The 21296-nt window shown below is 56.7% G+C and overlaps 1 protein-coding gene across 1 annotated transcript in view; it reads left to right on the top strand.

The window, feature by feature from the left end:
• PHLDB1 (pleckstrin homology like domain family B member 1) overlaps positions 1-21296 on the top strand; it is a 46377-nt gene that overhangs the window by 10523 nt on the left and 14558 nt on the right. The window contains exons 5-12 of the mRNA XM_069470826.1: positions 5456-5581; positions 7270-8618; positions 11046-11327; positions 11755-11895; positions 11992-12129; positions 15285-15440; positions 18358-18468; positions 18632-18721. Of these exons, the coding sequence (XP_069326927.1) occupies positions 5456-5581; positions 7270-8618; positions 11046-11327; positions 11755-11895; positions 11992-12129; positions 15285-15440; positions 18358-18468; positions 18632-18721 (2393 nt within the window). The remainder of the gene's footprint in view (positions 1-5455; positions 5582-7269; positions 8619-11045; positions 11328-11754; positions 11896-11991; positions 12130-15284; positions 15441-18357; positions 18469-18631; positions 18722-21296) is intronic.

The raw sequence follows: 21296 nt of genomic DNA, 5'->3' as shown, positions 1-21296 counted from the left end.
GGGGAGGACTCAGAAAGCCACACAGCTCAGGGCCCAGGCTGTCTAGACAGTAGGTCCCCATCTACTCCTAGCGTTTGCTGCCAGCCCTAGTCTCCAAGTCTCCTTCACTCTCTAAGCCCCTCACTGGTGGGTAGGGGCTTGTGTGAGGGCCAGTAGAGGAGTGGCTGGGGAGCCAGAATTCCTGGGTTATCCAACTGCCTCTTTCTGGGATCCAGGACATTGAGCCTCTTCCTCTCGCACCCGGTTATTCCTTCTGTAAATTGGGAGCGGAGCTTCCAACTTTTCTCTCTTATAAGACCGATAAAGATCTTAACTAACAAGGCTCCAAGGAAGGAGAGCAGAGGGAAGGCTCCTAGCTTCCCACTTCTTTGTGTCCGCCTCCTGTCCTATTTCTCACTGGCGGGCATCCTCTGTGTATGCCTGGGTCTGTCCAGCTGGCCATCACAGTTTCCAGACCGATGAATCACTCTTCCTGAGATTTTTTTTTTAAGCCTTCCTTCATTTTGCATTTGACCCTATATGGTTCTTCCTTTTTCCTTCAGAAGGGGAATAAGATGTGTGTGCACATGTGAGTGTGTGAATGTGTGTGCCTACAGTTGACAGCGTGGTTAAGTGGGGTAGTGGGCTGTTCGGCAAGGGCAGAAAATTTGCCTGATTATTTCTCTAAGGAGGTTGACTTTTTATTTCAGTCTCTCCAGGGACTGAGTGAAAGGATAGCTATGCCTGAGTGAGAGTGTCACTAAGAGGGGGTTGGTGCCTGGGGGAATGTCAGCATGAGAATAAAGGTGTGTGTGAGACAGAGTATGTGTATGTGTGTGTGTTTATTATTTTTTATTTATTTTTTTTTTTGAGATAGTCTCATTCTGTTGCCCAGGCTAGAGTGCCGTGGTATCAGCCTAGCTCACAGCAACCTCAAACTCCTGGGCTCAAGCTATTCTCCTGCCTCAGCCTCCCAAGTAGCTGGGACTACAGGCGCTTGCCACCATGCCTGGCTAATTTTTTCTATTTTTAGTAGAGGTGATGTCTTGCTCTTGCTCAGGCTGATCTGGAACTCCTGAGCTCAAGCAATCCTCCTACCTCGGCCTCCCAGAGTGCTAGGATTACAGGTGTGAACCATTGAGCCTGGCCAATTTTTTTAGAGATGAGGTCTCGCTCTGTTTCCTAGGCTGGAGTGCAGTGGTCTGATCATAGCTTACTTCAGCCTTGAACTCCTGGGCTCAAGCAATCTTCCTGCCTCAACCTCCTAAGTAGCTGGGACTACAGATGCATGCTACTAGGCCCAGATAATTAAAAAAAAATTGTTTTGTAGAGACACGGTCTTGCTATGTTGCCTACACTGGTCTTGAACTCCTGACCTCAAGCAAGCCTCCCACCTTGGCCTCCCAAAGTGCTGAGATTATAGGTGTGAGCCACCACAGCACACCAGGACATCAAAGAATGTGTTTAATGTGGCTGTCTGTGTGACTCAGTGTGCATAGCTGAGGTAGTATCAGTGTGACTGAGCAAGGGTCGGTGTGTATCTGAGAGACAGTGTGTAAGGCCCTGTGAGCTGCTGAGCACATACAGTGTGTCCCATAAGGTTCTGGTGTCCAGGGGCCAGGTCCCTGGAGCAAGAGGAACTTTCTGAGGGACCTGGTGGGGTGGTAGGTACCTGCCTGGCTCAGAATCTCAGCCTGACCCTTGGGGCTCCAGACATTTGTGTTTCACAGATAGGAAGGGTACCTTATTGGGGTGGAGGACCCTTTGCTGGGGCTAGCACAACTGGAGATTGTGGCTGGGGGTAGGTAGGGTTGACTTCCAGGGCCCTAGCAAGTGGGCTGGCTCCCCTCAGATGGAGAAAGGGGCAGTGCCTCGATCCAGCCTGGGCTAAGGGGTGAGCTGTGATGAGTTGGGCCAGAAGGCGGGGTGTTTAGGGTGGAGATAAGAGCATTGCATTGCACAGAGCACTGCTTTGGCCTGAACTCCCAGTCCAGGGTAACCTTGTCACAGTGGCAGGCTCCCAGCCCAGGGTGACCTTGTCACTGTGTCACTAGGGCCAGAGTGGACCTAGTGACCTAGCTGGATCCTGTGGAGTCCCTGCTCTTTTCCTGTCTCTCACATATGAAGCCCTGGAATGTCAGAGCTGGACGTCCAGCAGCGGTCATTGAGGCCAGCCTCCTCATTCTGTAGACAGGGAATCCGAGGCCAGAAGGTGTGACTGGCTGATGGTGATACAGCCACTCAGGACAGGGCTGGCCAGGACCCCAGGCCTCAGCCACAGACTTCCTACCTTCGCTCTGCTCACTCCTGCTCCCGCTCTGGACCCTCTGGCCTCTGTATGTACCCCTCACCTTTCCTTCCCTCAAGTCACGTCCCTTGAACCTTTCCTCCCACCGCACTTTTCCTCCTGCCCCTGGCGCACGATCCCGCCGGCTCTCTCCTCGCATCCTCCCGCCCCGCCCTCTCCATCCAGCTCTCCACTCTTCTCCTCCATCACTTCCTCTTCCCCTCCTCCTCTCCTTTGTCCCTCCCTCCCTGGCTCCCTTCCCCCGCCACTGGTGGCCGGCCCGCCCCTCCCCGGGCTTTGGCGGCTGCTCGCTGCCTCGCTGCTCCTCGCTCCGAGCCTGGAACCTGGAGCCTGGAGCCTGGAGCCGGCGGCGCAGAAGGTCAGCCCGCCGCCCGGCAAAAGCCCCAGGCGGGCCGGGAACCTGGAGGGCCCGAGCTAGCAGGGGCAAGCAATCCGGAGGTCCGGGTTCAGCGGTGAGTCCTCAGCCCCGGGCCAGCCACAGCCTCCGGGTAGCGGGGCGTGGAGAAGCTCGGGCTGGGAGGGGCGTCCTGGGGATAGTGGGCGCCAGGAGGGGGATGGGGTTGGGGTCCTCTGCCCCTCTTTGGGAGCATGAGGCTGTGAGACTCGGTTTTGTGTGTGCCCTGAACATTTCTAAGTGGGGATTCTGGGCTTAAGAGCACTTCTCAGCGGTGCAGACCTCATCTTCCCCAGCACTTGGCAGTCCCCTCCTTGGGACCCGCCTCCCTCAGAAGGGGTTAAAGGGTCCTGGTTAGGATGAAGGGAGTCTGTGTTATGGCCAAAAGGGTCTCTGATGGGAAGGGCCAAGGCCCTTCTTTCCATCTTCCCTTCACCCAGCCTCCCTTTGGCCATTCCATTCTATCTGTGTGGCTGGGAGGACAGTGGCCATTGCTCTGTGAGTGTGTGAGCATGTATGCTTACCAGTCTGTGTGTGGGTCTGTTTGTGCGCAGTGCTTCCCCTCTGCATCTCTCAGAGATGGGATCCACCCTCTCCTTTGCCCAGTTTTTCTCCTCCAGATGTACAGCTTCTCCACCCCCCTGCACACAGCTGGGCCCTGAGCCCCTCTGGGCACGGGGCGGGGCACGGACCACAACTTTGGTTGGATGGGCAAGGCTTCCTGATATGGCTGGCCTTTGGGGGTGTGGGGCGGGAGTGGGCAGAGAGGGGGGCTTCTTCCCAGAAACAGGGTCGCCAGGCCCATGGGGTTATAGGAGCCAGAGCTGGGGCAATGCTGGGGCCCCTGAGTGCAAATAGAAAGTTAATTTGGGCAGGAGCTGGGCTGTTCTCAGTCCTGTTGCCCTCTTGCCCGCTCTATTAATATGGATCCAGCTCTGCTGCCTGGCATCACTATTTATAACCCAGAGGCAGCATGGCCACACCCCCTATGTGGGGGAGGGTGAAGGACAGAGGAGGGGGCAGGGAACTTAGAGCTATGGGCGCCAAGGTGGAGGGTCCCTAGATGTTCATAGCCTCCTTGTGTGGGCCTGGTGCTACTCGGCTGGAATCCACCCCGACTTCTCACCTTCTTCCCAGCCTAGACTCTGGTTAGGCTCCTTATCCCCTCCACCCACTACACTTCCCCCCATCAGTGTAGGGTTGAGTGGGTCTGTCTAGACCCTGTGAACTCATCATTAATTAGCCTGTTAAATGGCTGAAAAGAAGGAGAGGGGCCTGACAGGGCTGTTTTTGAAACAGCTGTGGTTGTAATTAAGTGGATGGTGTGGTTGGATATTATTTATTCCGGTTATGATTATACTGGGATCAGCTTCTCTGATTGGTGGCTCGGCAGGGAAGTCTCCACCCTCTCACAATCACCCATCAGCCTTTAGAATTGTTGGTGCTGCTTGCCTGGGAGGGCCCATGGGTGTGCCAAGGTAGTGGGTAGCTTTGTCCACTATGGTTTTCTACTATGGGCTTCTCAGCCTGCTAGACCCCCATCCCATGGCAATGCCCAAGGTCCTAGAAACAGGCTCCTGAGCTTCTCAGTAGGGGGCCTGCCAAGGTACCCACGTGGCCTGGGATGCCCCTTGTTCTTGCAGCCTGCCTGAGCTGAACTGTCTCAGCGTCCAGGAATGTAGACTTCCCTGCCAGTCTTAGCTCAGACTGGCATGAAGCTTGGGGCGCCAAGTGGCACCAGATTGGGTAGACGGGAGCCTGGGGTCAGGGACCAGGAGTGTGGACAAATTGGAAAGGTGGGTGGTAGAGAGCAACAGGGCTGTGTCTTCTCCTAACACAGCATCTTCTGCAGGAGCCCTTGAACACCTGGTGTGGCCAGGAGGTGGAGTTCTGCCAGCCAGGCTTAGGTGCCTGTGGGCACACCTGCCGCTGTGCACACTCCTGCTGCCCCTGGCTACGTTTTCTGGCTCCCACAAACCCTCCCTACTCCAGGTACTTGCACTTCCAGGACAGGCATGGGCTTGTGTCTGCTGCCTGGGAATGTGCTTGACTGAGGCTGAGCCCTGTGGCCTAGCCTTGGCTAGATTCTAGGGGAGACCAGGGAGCAGCCAGAGGATGCTTTGTCAGAAAGAAAGAGGGTGGTGGTCACACCCTAGATGCTCAGAGAGGGTGGTAGGTCTCCTAAGGCCACACAATGATAAGGAATCAATTTCTGGAACAAATTCTGATCCCCCCACGTCATCTGACTGATCCATAGTTTTTCCCTTGTTCCCTAACTCAGACCTTTTTTTGTGACCCTGGAAGTTGCTGCTTCTCAAACTGACCCTTCTACCCAAGTGGCAGATAGGTGGATCAGGGGTACTGATTGAGGCTGGGGGGACATGGGTGCCTATGTTCTCTGAAGAACTTTCTTCATTTACAGAGTGCTTGCACATACAATGTCTTATTAACCCTGCAAGGTCAGTGGTGTTATTCCCATTTTTCTGGTGAGAGAACTAGACTCAGAGGTGGAGTGACTTCACCCAAACATCTCACAGCTAGTAAGAAGAGGAGTTAGGATGAGGACTCTGATCTTGGGACTTGCTCTTTCCACTCTGCCCTGTGCTGTGGAGCCCTGGAGGTGCCTGTCTCAGGCATAGGCAGGGTCAGGTGTGGATTGTGTGGACTCTCTGAGTGCAGGTGGACTCTGTAGAGCCTGGGGTGACCTGCTAGTGCTGTGGGGTGAGTGTGGCTTCAGCCCTGCCTGCTCTGCCAAGCATTTGCTTTCTCCACAGGCTGCATGTTGTGCCTGGGTCAGTCCACCTTCCTCCGCTTTAACCACCCGGCTGAAGCCAAGTGGATGAAGAGCATGATTCCAGCAGGGGCCCGGGCCCCTGGGCCCCCCTACGGCCCTGGCCTTGGTAGGTACCCAGCCGGGGCAGGGGGTTGGGTTGGTGGTACTCCCTGCCCACTTTGGCCACACTTGGAGTGTTAGGGCAGGAAAATACCTATGATCTGGGCTCATTGCCACCTGCCATGGGCTGGTGGAGAATGCCAAGCAGTGGGGCCACTGGGAGAGATATAAGGCAGTGCTGCTTAGCTAAAATTGGGGAATTGTACCTTGAGGAATGGAGGGCTCTTCCAGCCTGTACCCCACTGCCCTGGAGGATGCCACTCAGTGTCTGGGACCTGGCCCACTATGTCACCACCAGGGAGCCTCACCCTTGAGGGTGGCCTGGGGGGCAGAAGGAAGCATTAGGCTGGACCTCCTCATAAGCTCTGGTGGGTCCCACCTGCTGATGATCATGTCCTTGGGTGCTGCCCAGCCCTCAGGCCATGCCATGCCCACTGATGACTCAGTGGAACAGCTGCAGTTTGTGTGTGAATTATTGATCCCTAGAGGAGAATTGCTGATTGTTCCAGGGAACCAACATAGGCCTCAGCCCAGCTGCCTAGGGGGTGGGGTGTAGACCAGGAGGCCACCAGTGGTTCTACCACCCCGGACTGTTGCACTGGCATTTAGGCAGCTGTGGGATAACAGGTGCCAAAGTGGTGCTGGAAGAGGTGGACATACATGTTAGGTATACCTAGTTGGTTGGTATCAGTGGTCTAAATGTATAGTCTGGGGACCTGAGGGAAGGTGGATGGTCACTGGGATGGCTCAATATCCATGGGAACCCCTCTGACTGTATCCCACACAATCCTCATAATATTGGACCCAAACTCAGTCTTGCAAAGGCTTTCCCTCGCTCCCCTATCCCCAGTCTTTTCCAGTCCCCTGGGGGCTCAGAAGCCTGGGTTCCCAGTGCACTCCCTAGTTAATTTTACCCTGCCCCAATCCCAGCCTTGTCATGCCACTCACTTAGCTGTTTGGGGCAGTGGTTCCAGGGACTCCTGATTGGTTGACTAGGGCTGGGGCAGGGCAAAGGCAGGCTCTTGTTGGCATGGCTTAATGGGATAATTGGAGGACCTGAGCTGCACCTAGTTGCTGGCCAGCCTGGCTTCCAGGAACCAGCCATTAGCACCAGATCCTTCCCCTGCCTCTGATTGGACCAAGTGGTACAGCACACACCCCTTGGCCAGTCCTGGAGGCTTTGGTTTTTTCCCCCTGAGCCTCTGGTTCCTATGTTGGGAGGCCCTGATGTCCTATTAGACCAGAAGCCCCTGGAACTTCTGGCCAGCTCTTCTTGCCCCCATCTCCTTTGCATAATGGCCACCTGCCCATCCTGAGGAGAGATTTAGGAAGTTGGGAGAACCAAGGCAGGGAGGATTCTAGTCTTGCGGTGAGTTGGCATCAACTTGGCTTAGAAGTGCCTGGCATTGTTGCTAACTCTGTCCTGAGTCATTAAATGTTAGACGCAGAATGGGCCCTGCCCATTCCTTTCCTTTATGGAAGGGGAAACTGAGGGCAAGTGACTTGGCCAGGGTTGCACAGCAGGTCAATGGCAGAGCTGGATGGTGCCAGAACCCAGATCTCCTAGCTTCTTCTCCAGAGCCTTTGTAGCCTCACTGCGCTAGGAAGAGGTGGGGTAGTGCCCTTAATTTTATGTATTTGTAGCTCCCCAAAGTCGAAGACCAGGGTCTGAGGTCTTTTTGCAATTCTCTTCAGTGGAATCAGAAAGTCTGGTGAATGGGAACCATACCCCGCAGTCTGCAACCCGGGGACCCTCAGCCTGTGCCAGCCACAGTTCCCTGGTGAGCTCTATTGAGAAGGACCTGCAGGAGATCATGGACTCTTTGGTGCTAGAGGAGCCTGGAGCTGCTGGCAAGAAGCCTGCTGCAACCTCTCCACTGTCGCCAATGGCTAATGGTGGGCGCTACCTGCTGTCCCCACCAACCAGCCCTGGCGCCATGTCTGTGGGCTCCAGCTATGAGAACACCTCTCCAGCCTTCTCTCCACTCTCCTCACCAGCCAGCAGTGGAAGCTGTGCCAGTCACTCACCCAGCGGGCAGGAGCCAGGACCTTCTGTGCCCCCACTGGTGCCTGCCCGTTCATCCAGCTACCATCTGGCCCTGCAACCCCCTCAGTCCCACCCGAGCGGTACCCGCTCCTCTGAGAGCCCTCGGCTGGGCAGGAAAGGGGGTCATGAGAGGCCTCCAAGCCCTGGCCTCCGAGGTCTGCTGACAGACAGCCCTGCAGCTACCGTCTTGGCAGAGGCCCGCAGAGCCACAGAGAGCCCCCGGCTGGGTGGGCAGCTGCCCGTGGTGGCTATCAGCCTGAGTGAATACCCAGCTTCCAGTGCTCGCAGCCAACCCACCTGCATCCCTGGCAGCCCCAAGTTCCAGCCTCCAGTCCCTGCTCCCCGCAACAAGATTGGCATGCTCCAGGACCGCCCTCCCAGTCCTTTCCGTGAGCCTCCAGGCACTGAGCGGGTGCTGACAACCAGCCCTTCACGCCAACCTGTGGGCCGAACATTTTCAGATGGGTTAGCCACCCGCACCTTGCAGCCTCCTGAGAGTCCCCGCATGAGTCGGCGGGGCCTGGATAGTATGCGAGAACTCCCTCCCTTGAGCCCATCTCTGTCCCGAAGAGCCCTCTCCCCTCTGCCTACCCGGACCACCCCGGATCCCAAGCTAACCAGGGAAGTGGCAGAGAGTCCTCGTCCCCGGCGCTGGGCAGCCCATGGGGCTTCACCAGAGGACTTCTCCCTGACGCTGGGGGCCCGGGGCCGTAGGACACGGAGCCCCTCGCCCACACTGGGGGAGTCCCTGGCCCCCCGCAAGGGCAGCTTCAGTGGCAGGCTGAGCCCAGCCTACAGTCTGGGCTCTCTCACCGGGGCTTCACCCCGACAGAGCCCCTGTGCCCAGAGAAAGCTCTCCAGTGGGGACTTGCGGGTGCCCGTCACTCGGGAGCGGAAAAATAGCATCACAGAGATCAGTGACAATGAGGACGACCTCCTGGAGTATCACCGGCGGCAGCGCCAAGAGCGACTCCGGGAGCAGGAGATGGAGAGGCTGGTGAGCGGATGGCAGGGAGGCTGCCACCATCCATGGCAGGGTCTCTGCCAGGCCTCAGGCAGGCCAGCTGGCAGAGCGGGAGGGGCCCTTGGACAGGGCCTGGGCTTCTCAAGCTTTCCTGCCTCCAGGATACACCTTAGTGACCAATATCTCATGGTTCTGGTGCCCTGATGAAGAACTTCCTTTGAAATCTCGGGCTTTATTTTAAATTCATGCTAACTTTGCATTTATTCTACAACATAGCACTTGTTTTAATATATAAATTAAGTTTCATGTTATTTACCTGAGCACAGCGAAGCTCTAGGAAAACATACCACATTTATGGTGAGACCTTGCACCTCTCAGTTTGACAAGCAGGTTGTGATGAAGGGGAGGTCAGAGAGGGGAGTGGATTTCTCCAAGGTCACACCACAAGTTCTGGCAAAGCTGGAATTGGAACCCAAATGTCTTGTCTTTTTGACTCTGAGACTTGTCCTTTAGAAAGGCCCCTGGTCCTTCTCTTTTTGCCTCTCTTTGGCCTCTACAAATGGGTGGGATCTGCTCACCCTGGCCCAGGCAGGATCATCTGGGAGTGTGGGTGGCAGGGAAGAGGGAGAGAACAGGGTGGGCAGCCCCTGGCCTGACCCCAGGCTGGCCTGTGTGATTGTGATTGTGTGTGTCTGTGTGCATGTGTGTGGGTGCATGCAGGGGCTGGGTGTGGCTCTGGGCAGCTGTCCTGGAGATGGCATCTGAGCTGGGTGGGGGCTGGGATTCCCCAGATAGCGCAGGGAGCTTAAGGGGCTCTGGCTAGTGTGTACACACACGAGCCCACATACAGGAGAATGGATTCTGCCCTCTCCTTTGTGAGCAGAAGAGCAGGGTTCTTGGTGGGGGAGGACCCAGGAACCCTGGGATTGGTTTGAGGAGGAGAACCAGAACTGAGGTTTGTCTGGAAACCCTTTCAGAAGAGGTTGGGACAGTTGGGGTGAGGGTGTGGGACAGTGTTTGTGTTGGGTGGGGAGAGATGAGGCAGGACCCCCAGTCTTTTCATTTGCTATATCCTTTCTTTACTGTTTTTGCTTTGGCCTGGACCAGCCCTCTGAGGAGACCTCGGAGGCTGAGGTCTCATTCTGGAGAGGCGGCAGTGAGCCTGGCACAGGCACAGTGGTGGGCCCAGCCTCCCCAGCTCCTCCGTCGGCCTCTCCACCCATCTCCACACGCAAGCACACACCTCACCACCAGCCCTGACCTGCCCCACCTGCCACTTTAAGTCTGGGAGGTTGCCGCCCTGCCCCTCCCACCTCAACTGGGCTGCTTATCTGGGTCCTGGGGCAGGGGCGGGGCACTGGCCCAGCCTCCTGGGTACAGAGGCTCTGTTCCTGGTTGTTTTTTTTTGCCATGGAACTGGGCAAGAGGCAAGAGGGAAGCCAGGTAAGTGGAGGCATTATGGACAAACCGTAGGTGGTGAGAGACACCTAAGGAGGACGAGGGACCCTAGAGAGCTATGGGAGCCCAGGGGCTGGGCTTCAGGGTTGGGTGTTATGAATGGGAGAGGGGGACGAAGACTGGGAACGTGATTGTACCATCCCTCCTAGGCCTCTGAGAGGTGACTGTGTCAGAGTCCGGGTGTGTGCGGGGAGGAGGCTGATAAAGTGGTAGGGCCATGGAGCACTCACACCTGGGCCTGGGCTTTCAAGGACTAGCAGCAGCCCACCCTGCTGGTAAGGGGCCAAGGGCTGCTTCAGGGTGACTTGGAACTGAGGTGGGGACAAGGAGGACCATGTCCCACGTCTGCCTCTACTCCCTGTGTGTCTGTAGCTGGGTGTCAGATCCCTATGGGCCCACGGGTCTGTTTTCCAGCCTGTCTGTGTAGGTGCCCACCTGTCTGTATGCTAGACTGTGTTTATCTGTGTGAGTGTGCAGCAGTGTGCATTTGTGCATGTCAGGGCTGGTGCTTTTGTACCTGCCTGTTAACATAGGGCCAGTACACGTGTTGTATCCTTGTGTGCCTGTGTGTCAGTGCGTCCTTGTGTCTGTAGATCTGTGTGTACCCATGTCAGCATTAGTATCTGAGTTTATCTGTGTCTCATTGTGGTCTTTAGTCTGCCTACAAGTGTGTTTCCATGTGTGTTTGGTGTTTTCCTGTGTGTCCGTGAGGAAGCCCCATCCTGCGATAGGATGAGAAGGGAAAGGAAAGAAGGAAATAGGAAGATGGGAGGGGCCAGCCACGTGGGCAGGTGGCACATCAGCCTGGTTCCTCCTGCCCCCTTCTGAGGTACCCTGCTTCCCTATGCCTCCCCTAGATCTTGGGGCTCTCCTCACTTGAAGCAGAGCCCAAAGTGCCTAGTGTCCCTGCTGTCCCTCCTGAACAGGACACTGAGCCTGGCTCTAGCCTTACCAGGGCCTAGCCTCCTCCCCAGCACACCCTGCTCTGTCTGCCCTCCCTAGGAACGCCAGCGCCTGGAGACCATCCTGAACCTGTGTGCCGAGTACAGCCGGGCTGACGGGGGACCTGAGGCTGGGGAGCTGCCCAGCATTGGGGAGGCCACGGCAGCATTGGCGCTGGCAGGCCGGAGGCCCTTAAGAGGCCTTGCAGGGGCCACTGGGGCCTCTGGGCAGAGCAGCGAGGAGCCTGGAGGTGCCATTCCACGCCTATGGGAGAGTGTGGAGCGCTCAGATGAGGAAAATCTCAAGGAGGAGTGCAGCAGCACTGAGAGCACCCAGCAGGAGGTGGGATGGAGGGGGTGACCAGGGCGAGGGGGCTGGTGTCAGATCTGCTGCGGGCAGAGGAGGCTATTGTGAATGCCAAGGCCCAGTGAGGAGGAAGTAGTTGAAGGATCAAGGCTAGGAAGAGATTGGAGATCAGAGGTGTAGAAATGAGGAGGCAAGGAAGGCAAAGGAGGTGTCAGTGAGTTTCCCAAGCTATAAATATACTTTATGACCTGCCTTTCCTTGGGGCACCACCCAGATCTGACACTCAGGGGTAAATATTCCCTTTGGCCTAGCCCTTACTGTTCCCCTTGCAGGGAGGGGAATTAGCCTTCTGTCTTAGTCCAGCTACCCCTCCCAAGTACCCCGAGGAGTAGGTGATCCATTCTCTCAGTCTGATCCTAGAAGGCTCTGGGCCTCTGGTGCTAACGGCTTCCCTCCCCTCCAGCATGAAGATGCACCTAGCTCGAAGCTCCAGGGAGAGGTGCTAGCCCTGGAGGAGGAGCGGGCCCAGGTGCTGGGGCGTGTGGAGCAGCTCAAGGTCCGTGTGAAGGAGCTAGAGCAGCAGCTGCAGGAGTCGGCCCGAGAGGTGAGCTGTGAGGGCTGTGAGGGTGTGGGGTGGACGCCTCCTAGAGAGGGGCCTGAGTCTAGCTGCCTCGATGGGGACCCTGGTATCTGCCCCCAGGCTGAAATGGAGCGGGCACTGCTGCAGGGGGAGAGGGAGGCAGAGCGAGCACTGCTGCAGAAGGAGCAGAAGGCTGCGGACCAGCTGCAGGAGAAGCTGGTGGCCTTGGAGATGGGCATCCAGAAGGAGAGGGACAAGGTAACCCACACCTGGCCCAGCCCAGTGCTGGGTACCAGTGGCCTGGGAGAGAAGGAGAACTGTCTTCTCTGGGGCCCTGTACCCCTCAAGTTGTCATCCATCCTGCAGACCACGTGGTCTCTGTGGCCCTTCAAGACAGGGTCATTGTCCTCTGAGGAAGGTACCAGCTTGGAGGGGACTGCCAGGGGCTGGGCTGGTGTCTGGGGTCTCCTCTGTCTGGATCTCTGTGCTACCTGTGGGTGCCTGGGTTCTTGCCATTCTGGGCCCTTCATGGCCCTCCTAGGAAGTGCTGAAGGCCCATCTTGGGCAGTGAGCAAGCCCAAGGGGCTAATGCTGGGGAGCCATTCAGGTTTGGGCCCCCCCATCTGGAGAACATGTCCCTCCATGCATGCCTCAGGTGCTTAGGTTGTGGTCTTTGGGAGATGGCCCTCAGGCCTCTGCTTGCCCTGAGCCTTCAGGATCTGCAGCCTCTCATCCCAGATGGTCCCAGCTCCTGCCCCTGCCCCTTTCAGATTTCGTGCCAGCCTGCAGGGGCCGCTCCATCCCACAGGGGTCGTGCCAGCCACACCCAAGATGCCCAACAACGTGCCAAAAGCTCTGAAGTGGAGAGGGGCCATCTCTTACTGGATTTGACAGAATTTTTCCAAGAATTTATTTTTCCTTCTGGATTTTTTGAGAGTATCTTCCTCCTGCCCTCGATTTTGAGGATCTTAAAAATTCTTTGACCCTTTTTTCCTTTTTTGGAGCTTTGGCTCTGGCCCCTAAAACCACACTCCCAAATTCTGTGCCAAATTAACTCCATGCTTGCCAACCAGGCCTGCACTAACGCCCCCTCTAATTACTGTCCTGGGCTCTCCGCATGCCCCTAACTGTCAGTGCCACCCAGGCAGGGCTGAACCATGCCTGCTTTTGCACTAACTCTATGGGTGCCTCTGTGCCCCTGGCCTCTCCCCTCTAATGCTGTTTCCTTCTTTTCTTGGTGTGGGACCCCAAGGTTTTGATCAGAAAGGAATTGGCAAGAGGGCACAGCTCAACTTTACTCACTGGGGCATTGGCAGGAGGCGTACAAGGGTGAGGGGAATGCTTGGCTGTGGAGCTGCTCAGCCTGAAGAGCCCCTCCCATTGGAAATGCCTGGGCTGCTGCCTTAGGCTGCTGCCTAAGGAGTGTATGAGAACCCAAGGAAGCCTCCTGACAGCTTCCTGCACAGCAGGGGGAAGCTGTCTTCCACCCATCCCAATGCCTGCCCTCTGGAGCCAAGGGGTAAGGAGGCTCAGTTGTGGGCATGGCCTTGGAGGGCTTGCACAGGGCCTCTTTGCCAACACAGTGGCCACCCTTCCTACCTTTTCCCTGGAGCTTCCCAAATTGGATAACCCAATTAGAGGGTAGGAATGTGTGGCCCCTACTCCTTCCATCCCTGAGCCACCAAGAACACAGGGTGTTTTAAAGGCTGACTCCAAGGATGAGGAAGTACCTGGACCCCAGGAACTGGCCTGATCAGGTCTTCCTCTCTGGGGATGGGTAGGGGTGTGGGGTAGAAGGGTGGGGTTGTGTGGGGGGGGCGTTCAGCATAGGGGCTTACTCCCAGGGGTGAAGCTCAGCATTTTAGAAGAAACAAGCCTAACCTCAATTCCCATTGACCTGGGATTGCCTGGAGACCTTCTCTTCTCTTTGGGGAAGAGACAAGTTATTTGAGGTGGTAGTGATGGTGGTGGTGGTAGTAGTGATGGCGGTGGCGGGGAAGGTTCACTGGGCTTCCCTTCCCAGCCCCCAGCCCATGGCCCAGCTCTGGCTTTGGAATCAGTAATTACAGTTTCTCCTCTGCCTGTCCTTGGGAGGGGTGACTCACCAACTCCTTCCCTCGTCCCCCTTCCCGCCCTCAGAGGTGTCATCTCGCCCCAGACAGAACCATCCACCTCCTCTCTGTACCCACTCCTAGGGCTCCTATTACCATGGCAACAGGCTGAACTAATTGCAACCCTCATCCCTACTGAAGTTCAGCCTCCAGTGCCCGCACCCTCCCTCACCCCCCACCCCCCCCACCCCTGGGCAGAGGGGAGGGAGGCCAAGGTGGTTGGGCTGGGGTCCCCTCCCTCTGCACTGCTGTGGCTCTAACATCCCTGGCTCCTGATTCACACCAACCCCTGGATTTAACCCTCACCATCACTGCCCTTTTCCCCAGGGTTAAATTTTGGTCTCTGAGCGGTGGTAAAAGGGGAGGAATGGGAGCTCAGGGCTCTGATTTTGTGATGCGGAACCAGCTTTGGCCTTGACTGGTTTGGAGAGAAAACAGGGCCTTTTTTTTAGGACCTGGTTCAAGGGACTGCGAGAGACCAAAATCTCTGCCCCGCCCCGCCCCCACACCTCTGCCTGTGTTAGCCGGTGCCCGCACCTGAGTCCTGTCTTAGCCCTCAGCTCCTGGCCTGGCCCTCTCCCTCCTCACCTCTTTCCCTCCTCACTTTCCCTTTCTACTCTGTTCTTTCTCCTCTCCTGGCTGTTCTCCTCTGTGATTCCTCATCTTTTTTCCTCTTGTCCCTGCCCCGTTCCCGACCCCCACGTCTCTCGCCTGCCCTGGCCGCCCTGCCGCCGCGCCCCCTGCCGCCGCCGCGGGCCGGAGTTGAGGAGTGTGTGTTCTCTCTCCCCTGTGCCCCGCCCTCTCCCCCGCCCTGCCGCCTACCAGGAGAGGGCGGAGCTGGCCGCGGGACGGAGGCACCTGGAGGCCCGCCAGGCGCTCTACGCCGAGCTCCAGACGCAGCTCGATAACTGCCCCGAGTCAGTGCGGGAACAGTTACAGGAGCAGCTGAGAAGGGTCAGTTCCACCAGCCCCTCACCCCCGGCCCCCGCGGGCCACCCGCCCAGAAAGAAGACAGGAGAGCGGTGGGACGGGACCACCTGGCCCCTGCAGTACCTGCCGGACACCAGGGTCGGTGCTGTGGCTTGGAGGGGACAGGGAAGGTTGGGGGGATCAGCGCTCCAGGCTGTGATGCCCGTGAAAGGGGCAAGGCCAAACAGAGCAGAGGAGGTTGGGTGGGGGCAGGTTTCTTCCCCAATTTCCTCGAGCCCAGCCCCCCACAGCTTATGCCCCTGCGGCCTGGCCTTCCGGGCCCAGAGTGGCATTACTAGCACCACCCAACCCCCTTTGTCACTGTTGTTGAAGGAGGCAGAGGCCCTGGAGACAGAGACAAAGCTCTTTGAGGACTTGGAGTTCCAGCAGCTGGAGCGGGAGAGCCGCGTGGAGGAGGAGCGCGAGCTGGCCGGCCAGGGGCTGCTCCGGAGCAAGGCTGAGCTGCTCCGCAGCATCGCCAAGAGGAAGGTGCGCCCCACCCCGTCCCCTGCCGCGTGGCACGCAGCGCTACCCAGGCAGTTGGAGGCCAAAGACCTGGGTTTGAATCACAGTCGATGACCTCACAAAAGTTAACTTCACCTTTTTGTGCCTCAGTTTCCTCGTCAGTAATGGGGAATAATGATAATTATTAATATAACGGGCTGTTGTGAGAATTAAACAAGATGTAAAGACAAGAATAGGATATGACTGTAGCAAGCACTCAGTGAAAGATAGCTATTATTATTAAGCCGTGACTCCCCTCAGTCTTCTGGTGGAAAGTGGATTCAGTTTTCTTTTCTTTTTCTTTTTTTTTTTTTTTTTTTTGTGAGACAGAGTCTCACTCTGTGGCCCTGGCTAGAGTGCAGTGGAGTCATCATAGCTCACTGCAAACACCAACTCCTGGGCTCAAGCGATCCTCTTGCCTCAGTTTCCTGAGTAGCTGGGACTGCAGGCACACACCACGATACCCAGCTAAGTTTTCTACTTTTAGTAGAGACAAGGTCTCGCTCTTGCTCAGGCTGGTCTCAAACTCCTGAGCTCAAGTGATCCTTCTGCCTTGGCCTCCCAGAGTGCTAGGATTATAGACGTGAGCCACCTTGCCAGCCCGGAAAGTGGATTCAGATCACCTTCGGAGCTGGGCACTGACAGGGCAGGAAACTGAAAGGTGGAGATGGAAGAGGAGGAGGCTTGCCCTGCCCTGTCTGATGGAAGTGCTGGGCCTCAAAGACTTGACATCTGGACATTAGAGCCAGCCAGGGGCCCTAGAAAGAGAATCCACCTGGATTGCAGCCCTGCCTCAGCTCTGGCTTGGCTGAGCTATAAAACAAGGGGGTTGGGTATTGTGTCCTGGCCAGCTGTGATGCTAGGTGCTGTGTCCGTTTGCTCCTGATCACAGCCAGACCAGGCACAGACGATGACAGGATGATGTGGCAGGTGTATGAGTGTGGAGGTAGGGAGGAAAGTCAGGAGGAGGCCTGTGCTAGCGAGGGTTAGGAGGTGGGGAGGAGGATGGGGTGATGGCCCAAGCAGTGCATGCACCTATGGCTGAGACGTGTGTCCATGCACATATGTGCATGCCTGCGCAGTTGGCCTGGCTGGAGTGAGTGTGTGGGAGGTGAGAGCAGTGAGATCAGGGGAGGGGTGTCCAAAGGTGGTGAGCTGGAGGACTTTCTGACTAGCCAGGGTTGGTGGGAAATAGGAAGCCGCTGGACCTCCCTTGAGTCCACATCCCTCGCTCCTTTCCCTGAGCTGCTCTGTCATACAAAGGCATCCACTTTCTGGATATCAGGCTGCTTGTTGAAAGGAAGGAAGAAAACTGACATTTCCCAAGCACATGGGTGTGTGCCAGGCACCCTGCCAGGAGGCTTGTTTGGATTATCTCATGTTGTCCTTAGGATGGTTTCACAAGGCAGATGCTCTTATCTCCATTTTAGAGACAAGGAAACTAGGACTAGTAGCTATATACTTACCCAAAGCCTCTTAGCATATAAGCTTCAGAGTCAGAGTTAGAACCCCCAAATCCCATGTTCCTTCCACTCTACTGCACTGGGGCTGGGGGCTGGCACTTCTGCAGCCTCTTCCTCTTTCCTCTGGAAGGAATGCAGCAGGGAGCCTTAAATCAGCTAATCTCATCCCTTTGAGGTCCTGGTAGGTATAAGTTCCAGGGAGGTTGGGAGAGGACAGCAGTAGTGGACTCCTCACATCCACCCTGGCCCCTGGGAAAATGGGGCTCAGCCCCTGAGACCTGGGGGCGGGGTGTCACATTCTTCCTCATGCTCCTCCTCATGAGCCTTGCCCAACCTTCATCCCCCGGCCCCCAGCATCCCACCCCAGCCTTTGTCTACCTGGTGCCCTGTGCTCCCTTGTCCTCTCCACCTCAGTCAGAGTGGTTCAGATTACTGGCCCTTGGAGTCCAATAGATCTGAGTCTTTTTTTTTTTTTTTTTTTTGAGACAGAGTGTCTCTCTGTTGCTCAGACTAGAGTGCCATGGTGTCAGCCTAGCTCATAGCAACCTCAAACTCCTGGGCTCAAGCGGTCCTCCGGCCTCAGCCTCCCAAGACCCCATCTCTATAGAAAACAAAAAAAATTAACTGGGCATAGTGGCGTACCTGTGGTCCCAGCTACTCAGGAGTCTTAAGTGGGAGGATCACTTGAGCCCAGGAGTTTGAGGTTACAGTGAGCTATGATCACACCACTATACTGCAGCCTGGGCAACAGAGCAAGACCCTTTCTCTAAAAACAAAATTATTCAAGCAATGTTTCTTTTTAGAAAGTAATTTTTCTGGGCACAGTGGTGCATGCCTATAGTCCTAGCTACTTGGGAAGCTGAGGTTGGAGGATCACTTGAACTCAAGAATTCAACACCAGCCTGGGCGACATAGCGGGATCTTGTCTCTAAAAAAAAAAAAAAAAAAAAAGAATGAAAGAGAATTTTTTCTTTTTAGAAAGATTAGGAAACTCAGGTAAGCAAACAAACCTCAAGACCATTTTAGGAAGATGTTTTGTGGCAATATGGAGTGGATCAGAAAGTTGAGAGAGTAGAAGCAGAGGTTGATGAGAAGTTCCAGGCCAAGAAGTAGAGGGCCTGGATTTGGGTGGTGGCAGTGGGATGGGATGGAGGGGATGGGGTGGGTGGAGAACTATTCAGTGTCTCTAGGCTTTGGGACCCATTGGCTGTGGGGTGAGGGAAGGGAGATTTGGCGATTTGGGTGCTGACTAGTGTGCCTGGTGGCACAAGGGTCACTGGTCGGGGGAGGGGCCTGAGTTGTTCTGGGGTGAGTTGAGGCTGAGCAGAAGAGCTGGTTGATTCCCTGCACCTGAGTCTCTGGGCAGGAGAGTCAGCCAAGCCTCACCCTGGGCTCAGCCCTGTCTCCCCAGGGCTGACCGACTACCCCATCTCCTCTAGGAGCGCCTGGCAGTCCTGGACAGTCAGGCTGGGCAGATCCGGGCCCAGGCCGTGCAAGAGTCGGAGCGCCTGGCCCGTGACAAGAATGCCTCCCTGCAGCTGCTGCAGAAGGTAGCATCCCTCAGGTTGGGCTTGGGGGTCTGGGAGTAGGGTGAGTGGGAGGGGAGTGCGGAAGGGCTGGGGTGGAGGTTTGCTAGCAGCACGGGGGCCCGCCTCATGTGCTCTCCTGTCCTCACTCCCACTCCTCTCTGACTCTACCACCCTGGGCGCACAGGAGAAGGAGAAACTGACCATGCTGGAAAGGAGATACCACTCACTCACAGGGGGCAGGCCTTTCCCGAAGACCACATCAACCCTCAAAGAGGTAACATGGTTGGACGAGCCCAAGCTTTAGGCCCAAGGGCTGTCCTGGGAGGCTCTGGAGCAACACGTGGCACTTCTACCCCTGGGTCCTGATCCTCAGCGGGCTCTTGGAAGGCCTTCCCTGGGCTGCTTCGCCTGCCCCCAGCCCAGGGCAAACCCAGGGATGGGCCTTTAGGGTCGGTGTGGGGCTGAGTTTGAGTATGGGGGCATCTTCCTGAACTGGAGAGACTGGAGGAGGAATGGCCTTGAGAGCTGGGATTTGACCTTCCCTGGCTACCAGCTGCTGCTTTTTAGTTGCCTTTTGGGCTCTCGGGAGCCCACTGATCTCACTATTTTGGGTGGCTGAATATATGTGGGGCAGTCAGGGGCCTGGGTGGGATGGGTGGACAGCTCATAGGTTTGGTAGGGGTCAGGGCTGGGTGGACTCAGCTTGAGGGGGAGCAGAGGGATCTCGGGGTGCTGCTCCTGGGGCACCTGGGCTTCAGCCTGGAGCCGGGCTTCTGTTTCAGAAGGGGTACTGAGGCCCCTTAAGTGGTTCTTCCCAGGTCTGCAAGCCTGGTGTGTGAAGTCCAAGTAAGACATGCCGGGTTTCTTGACCTCTTTCCCTCCCTCCCTGCCTCACTTACATGACAGTTTAGGCCTGGGGGAGGGGGTGCTGGGCTGAGTGTGAGGGGTATGGCCCCTCACCATGTGCCCTCTCTGTAGGCTGAGCTGCTCATCTCCGAGTCCTCAGGGATGGAGCTGGGGACTAAGGCTCTGGGCCTATTCCCAGGGTCTTCTCAGGCTGGGGCATCCTCTGTCCCCTTAACCCCACCTGCTTCCACTCTACTCTGCCCCAAAGCACAAGAGGTAACCACAGCTAACTGCGTGCTCTGCTTTGCCCACTGCCTGCCCGCTGAGCTCCTGCCTACAGCTCCTCCTGGGGCCCAGCTGAAGGGCATGTGGCGATAATCCTTTGGCTGGCCGGAGTTTGGGAGAGTGTGTGCGTGCTACCCGCGGTTCCATGGCGTGCCTGGGCAGCCTGTGCAAAGTCAGAGCGTCCATCTGCATATTAATTTGCCTGCATTCTGCACGTCATTCATCAGTTCTCACAACCTGCTGGACCCTCTGGCTCATTTTCCTTTTCTGTGACTCCCCAGAGGACAGTCTGGTTCTAGAGCTAGGTCTGGATGGGCCCCTGGCACAGGGCAGGCTTAGGATCCCGTGCTTTGATTCAGCATGCGTTGTGGGTGTCTGCAGTGCTCCTGGCACCTAGATAAGCTCAGATTCTAAGGATGTGTGATGAATATGACAGTCCCTGTCCTCCCAGTCCACAATCAGTTGTGCTGGCATCTTTCCAGGGACTTACCTTGGGCAGTGACTGGCCCATTTTTTCTGCCAGGCTTTTAGCTGCTCGTTGCTAAGCCCTTTTTTTCAGAGCAGAACCCAGCTGATGTCTCTGCCTCCCCTACCCATTTCCAGTTCCTGCCCTTGCAAATGGGGTGCAAGGGACACTGGGGAATGACATGATTGGTGCTCAGTGCTGCATGTGTGTGCCCCACTGGGGATGCCCAGGGCCCAGGGTGTTGGAGACGGGTGGGTCTCTGGGAGCTGGGTCCTGATCCTCAGCGGGCTCTTGGAAGGCCTTCCCTGGGCTTCTTCGCCTGCCCCCAGCCCAGGGCGAACCCAGGAATGGGCCTTTAGGGTCTGCTGGGGCAGGGACTGGATGCTAAGGGGGCTCCCAAAGTGGAGGTCAGAAGGAGCCTTCGTTCAGCATGTCAGTTCTGACCACCCTTTCCTGGTTCCCGCTACCCCCACAGCCATCTATGGCCATAGTGGGCAGCTGAGTGCCCCACTCCTGCTCTGGATTTTGTATTGACTTGGAGTGATGGCCCTGTGGCCTGGCTTGGAGTGTGGGGTATTGGGTATCTGGATGAACCTGTTAACCTCTTCTCTGCCCATCCCTCCCCTTCTCACTGGGTGCCCTAGGAATATGTGAGCCTGGCAGAGGTTCTCCAGCTGTGCTCCCGCTTGGACCCCTATGCTTCTGCCACCTCCCCCAGTGTGCTCGCCCAGCCCCTGCCTGACAGCGAGGTACCAGCCAGCGAGGGTGCCCACAGTGCCCAAGGGCCTGCTTGTGGATGCCCTAGATTCCCTCCTGGGCCTGGGTGGAGGTGGGACAGCAGGGGCTTTCTTCAACAGTGAGAAAGAAGGGCAGCTGGCATACAGGGGGATGAGGAGTGGTTCCCTTTCTTCCCTGGGGCCTCGGGTGTTTCCTTCAGCTCTTCACGGCTCTGGGAGGGCCAGGCCTTCTGCTCTGGGATGAGGGCCCCATGCTGAGAGGACTCTGGCTCTCCTGGCCTTCTGGGCTCTGCAAGCCTCTGCTCTGTGCTTTCTACCATTCCCCTCTCCACCCCCATGGGCAGGGCCATCTCTTGCATTCCAGCCCCATTAACGTCTTGTATTCCCTCCTGCGTCTGGCCTTGCCCCAAGTACGTGACGCTTGAGCAGCTAAAGGTGACGTGGGGCACCTCGCCCATGCCCCCAGCCCCTGCGCCAGGCCTGCCTCCCTGGGCCTCTGCCTCCCAGGAACTGGC

Source organism: Eulemur rufifrons, chromosome 6 (assembly GCF_041146395.1).
Source record: "Eulemur rufifrons isolate Redbay chromosome 6, OSU_ERuf_1, whole genome shotgun sequence".
Classification (NCBI taxonomy): Eukaryota; Metazoa; Chordata; class Mammalia; order Primates; family Lemuridae; genus Eulemur; species Eulemur rufifrons.
The sequence above is the reverse complement of the archived record's forward strand: the minus strand, read 5'-3'. Positions and strand labels throughout refer to the sequence as shown.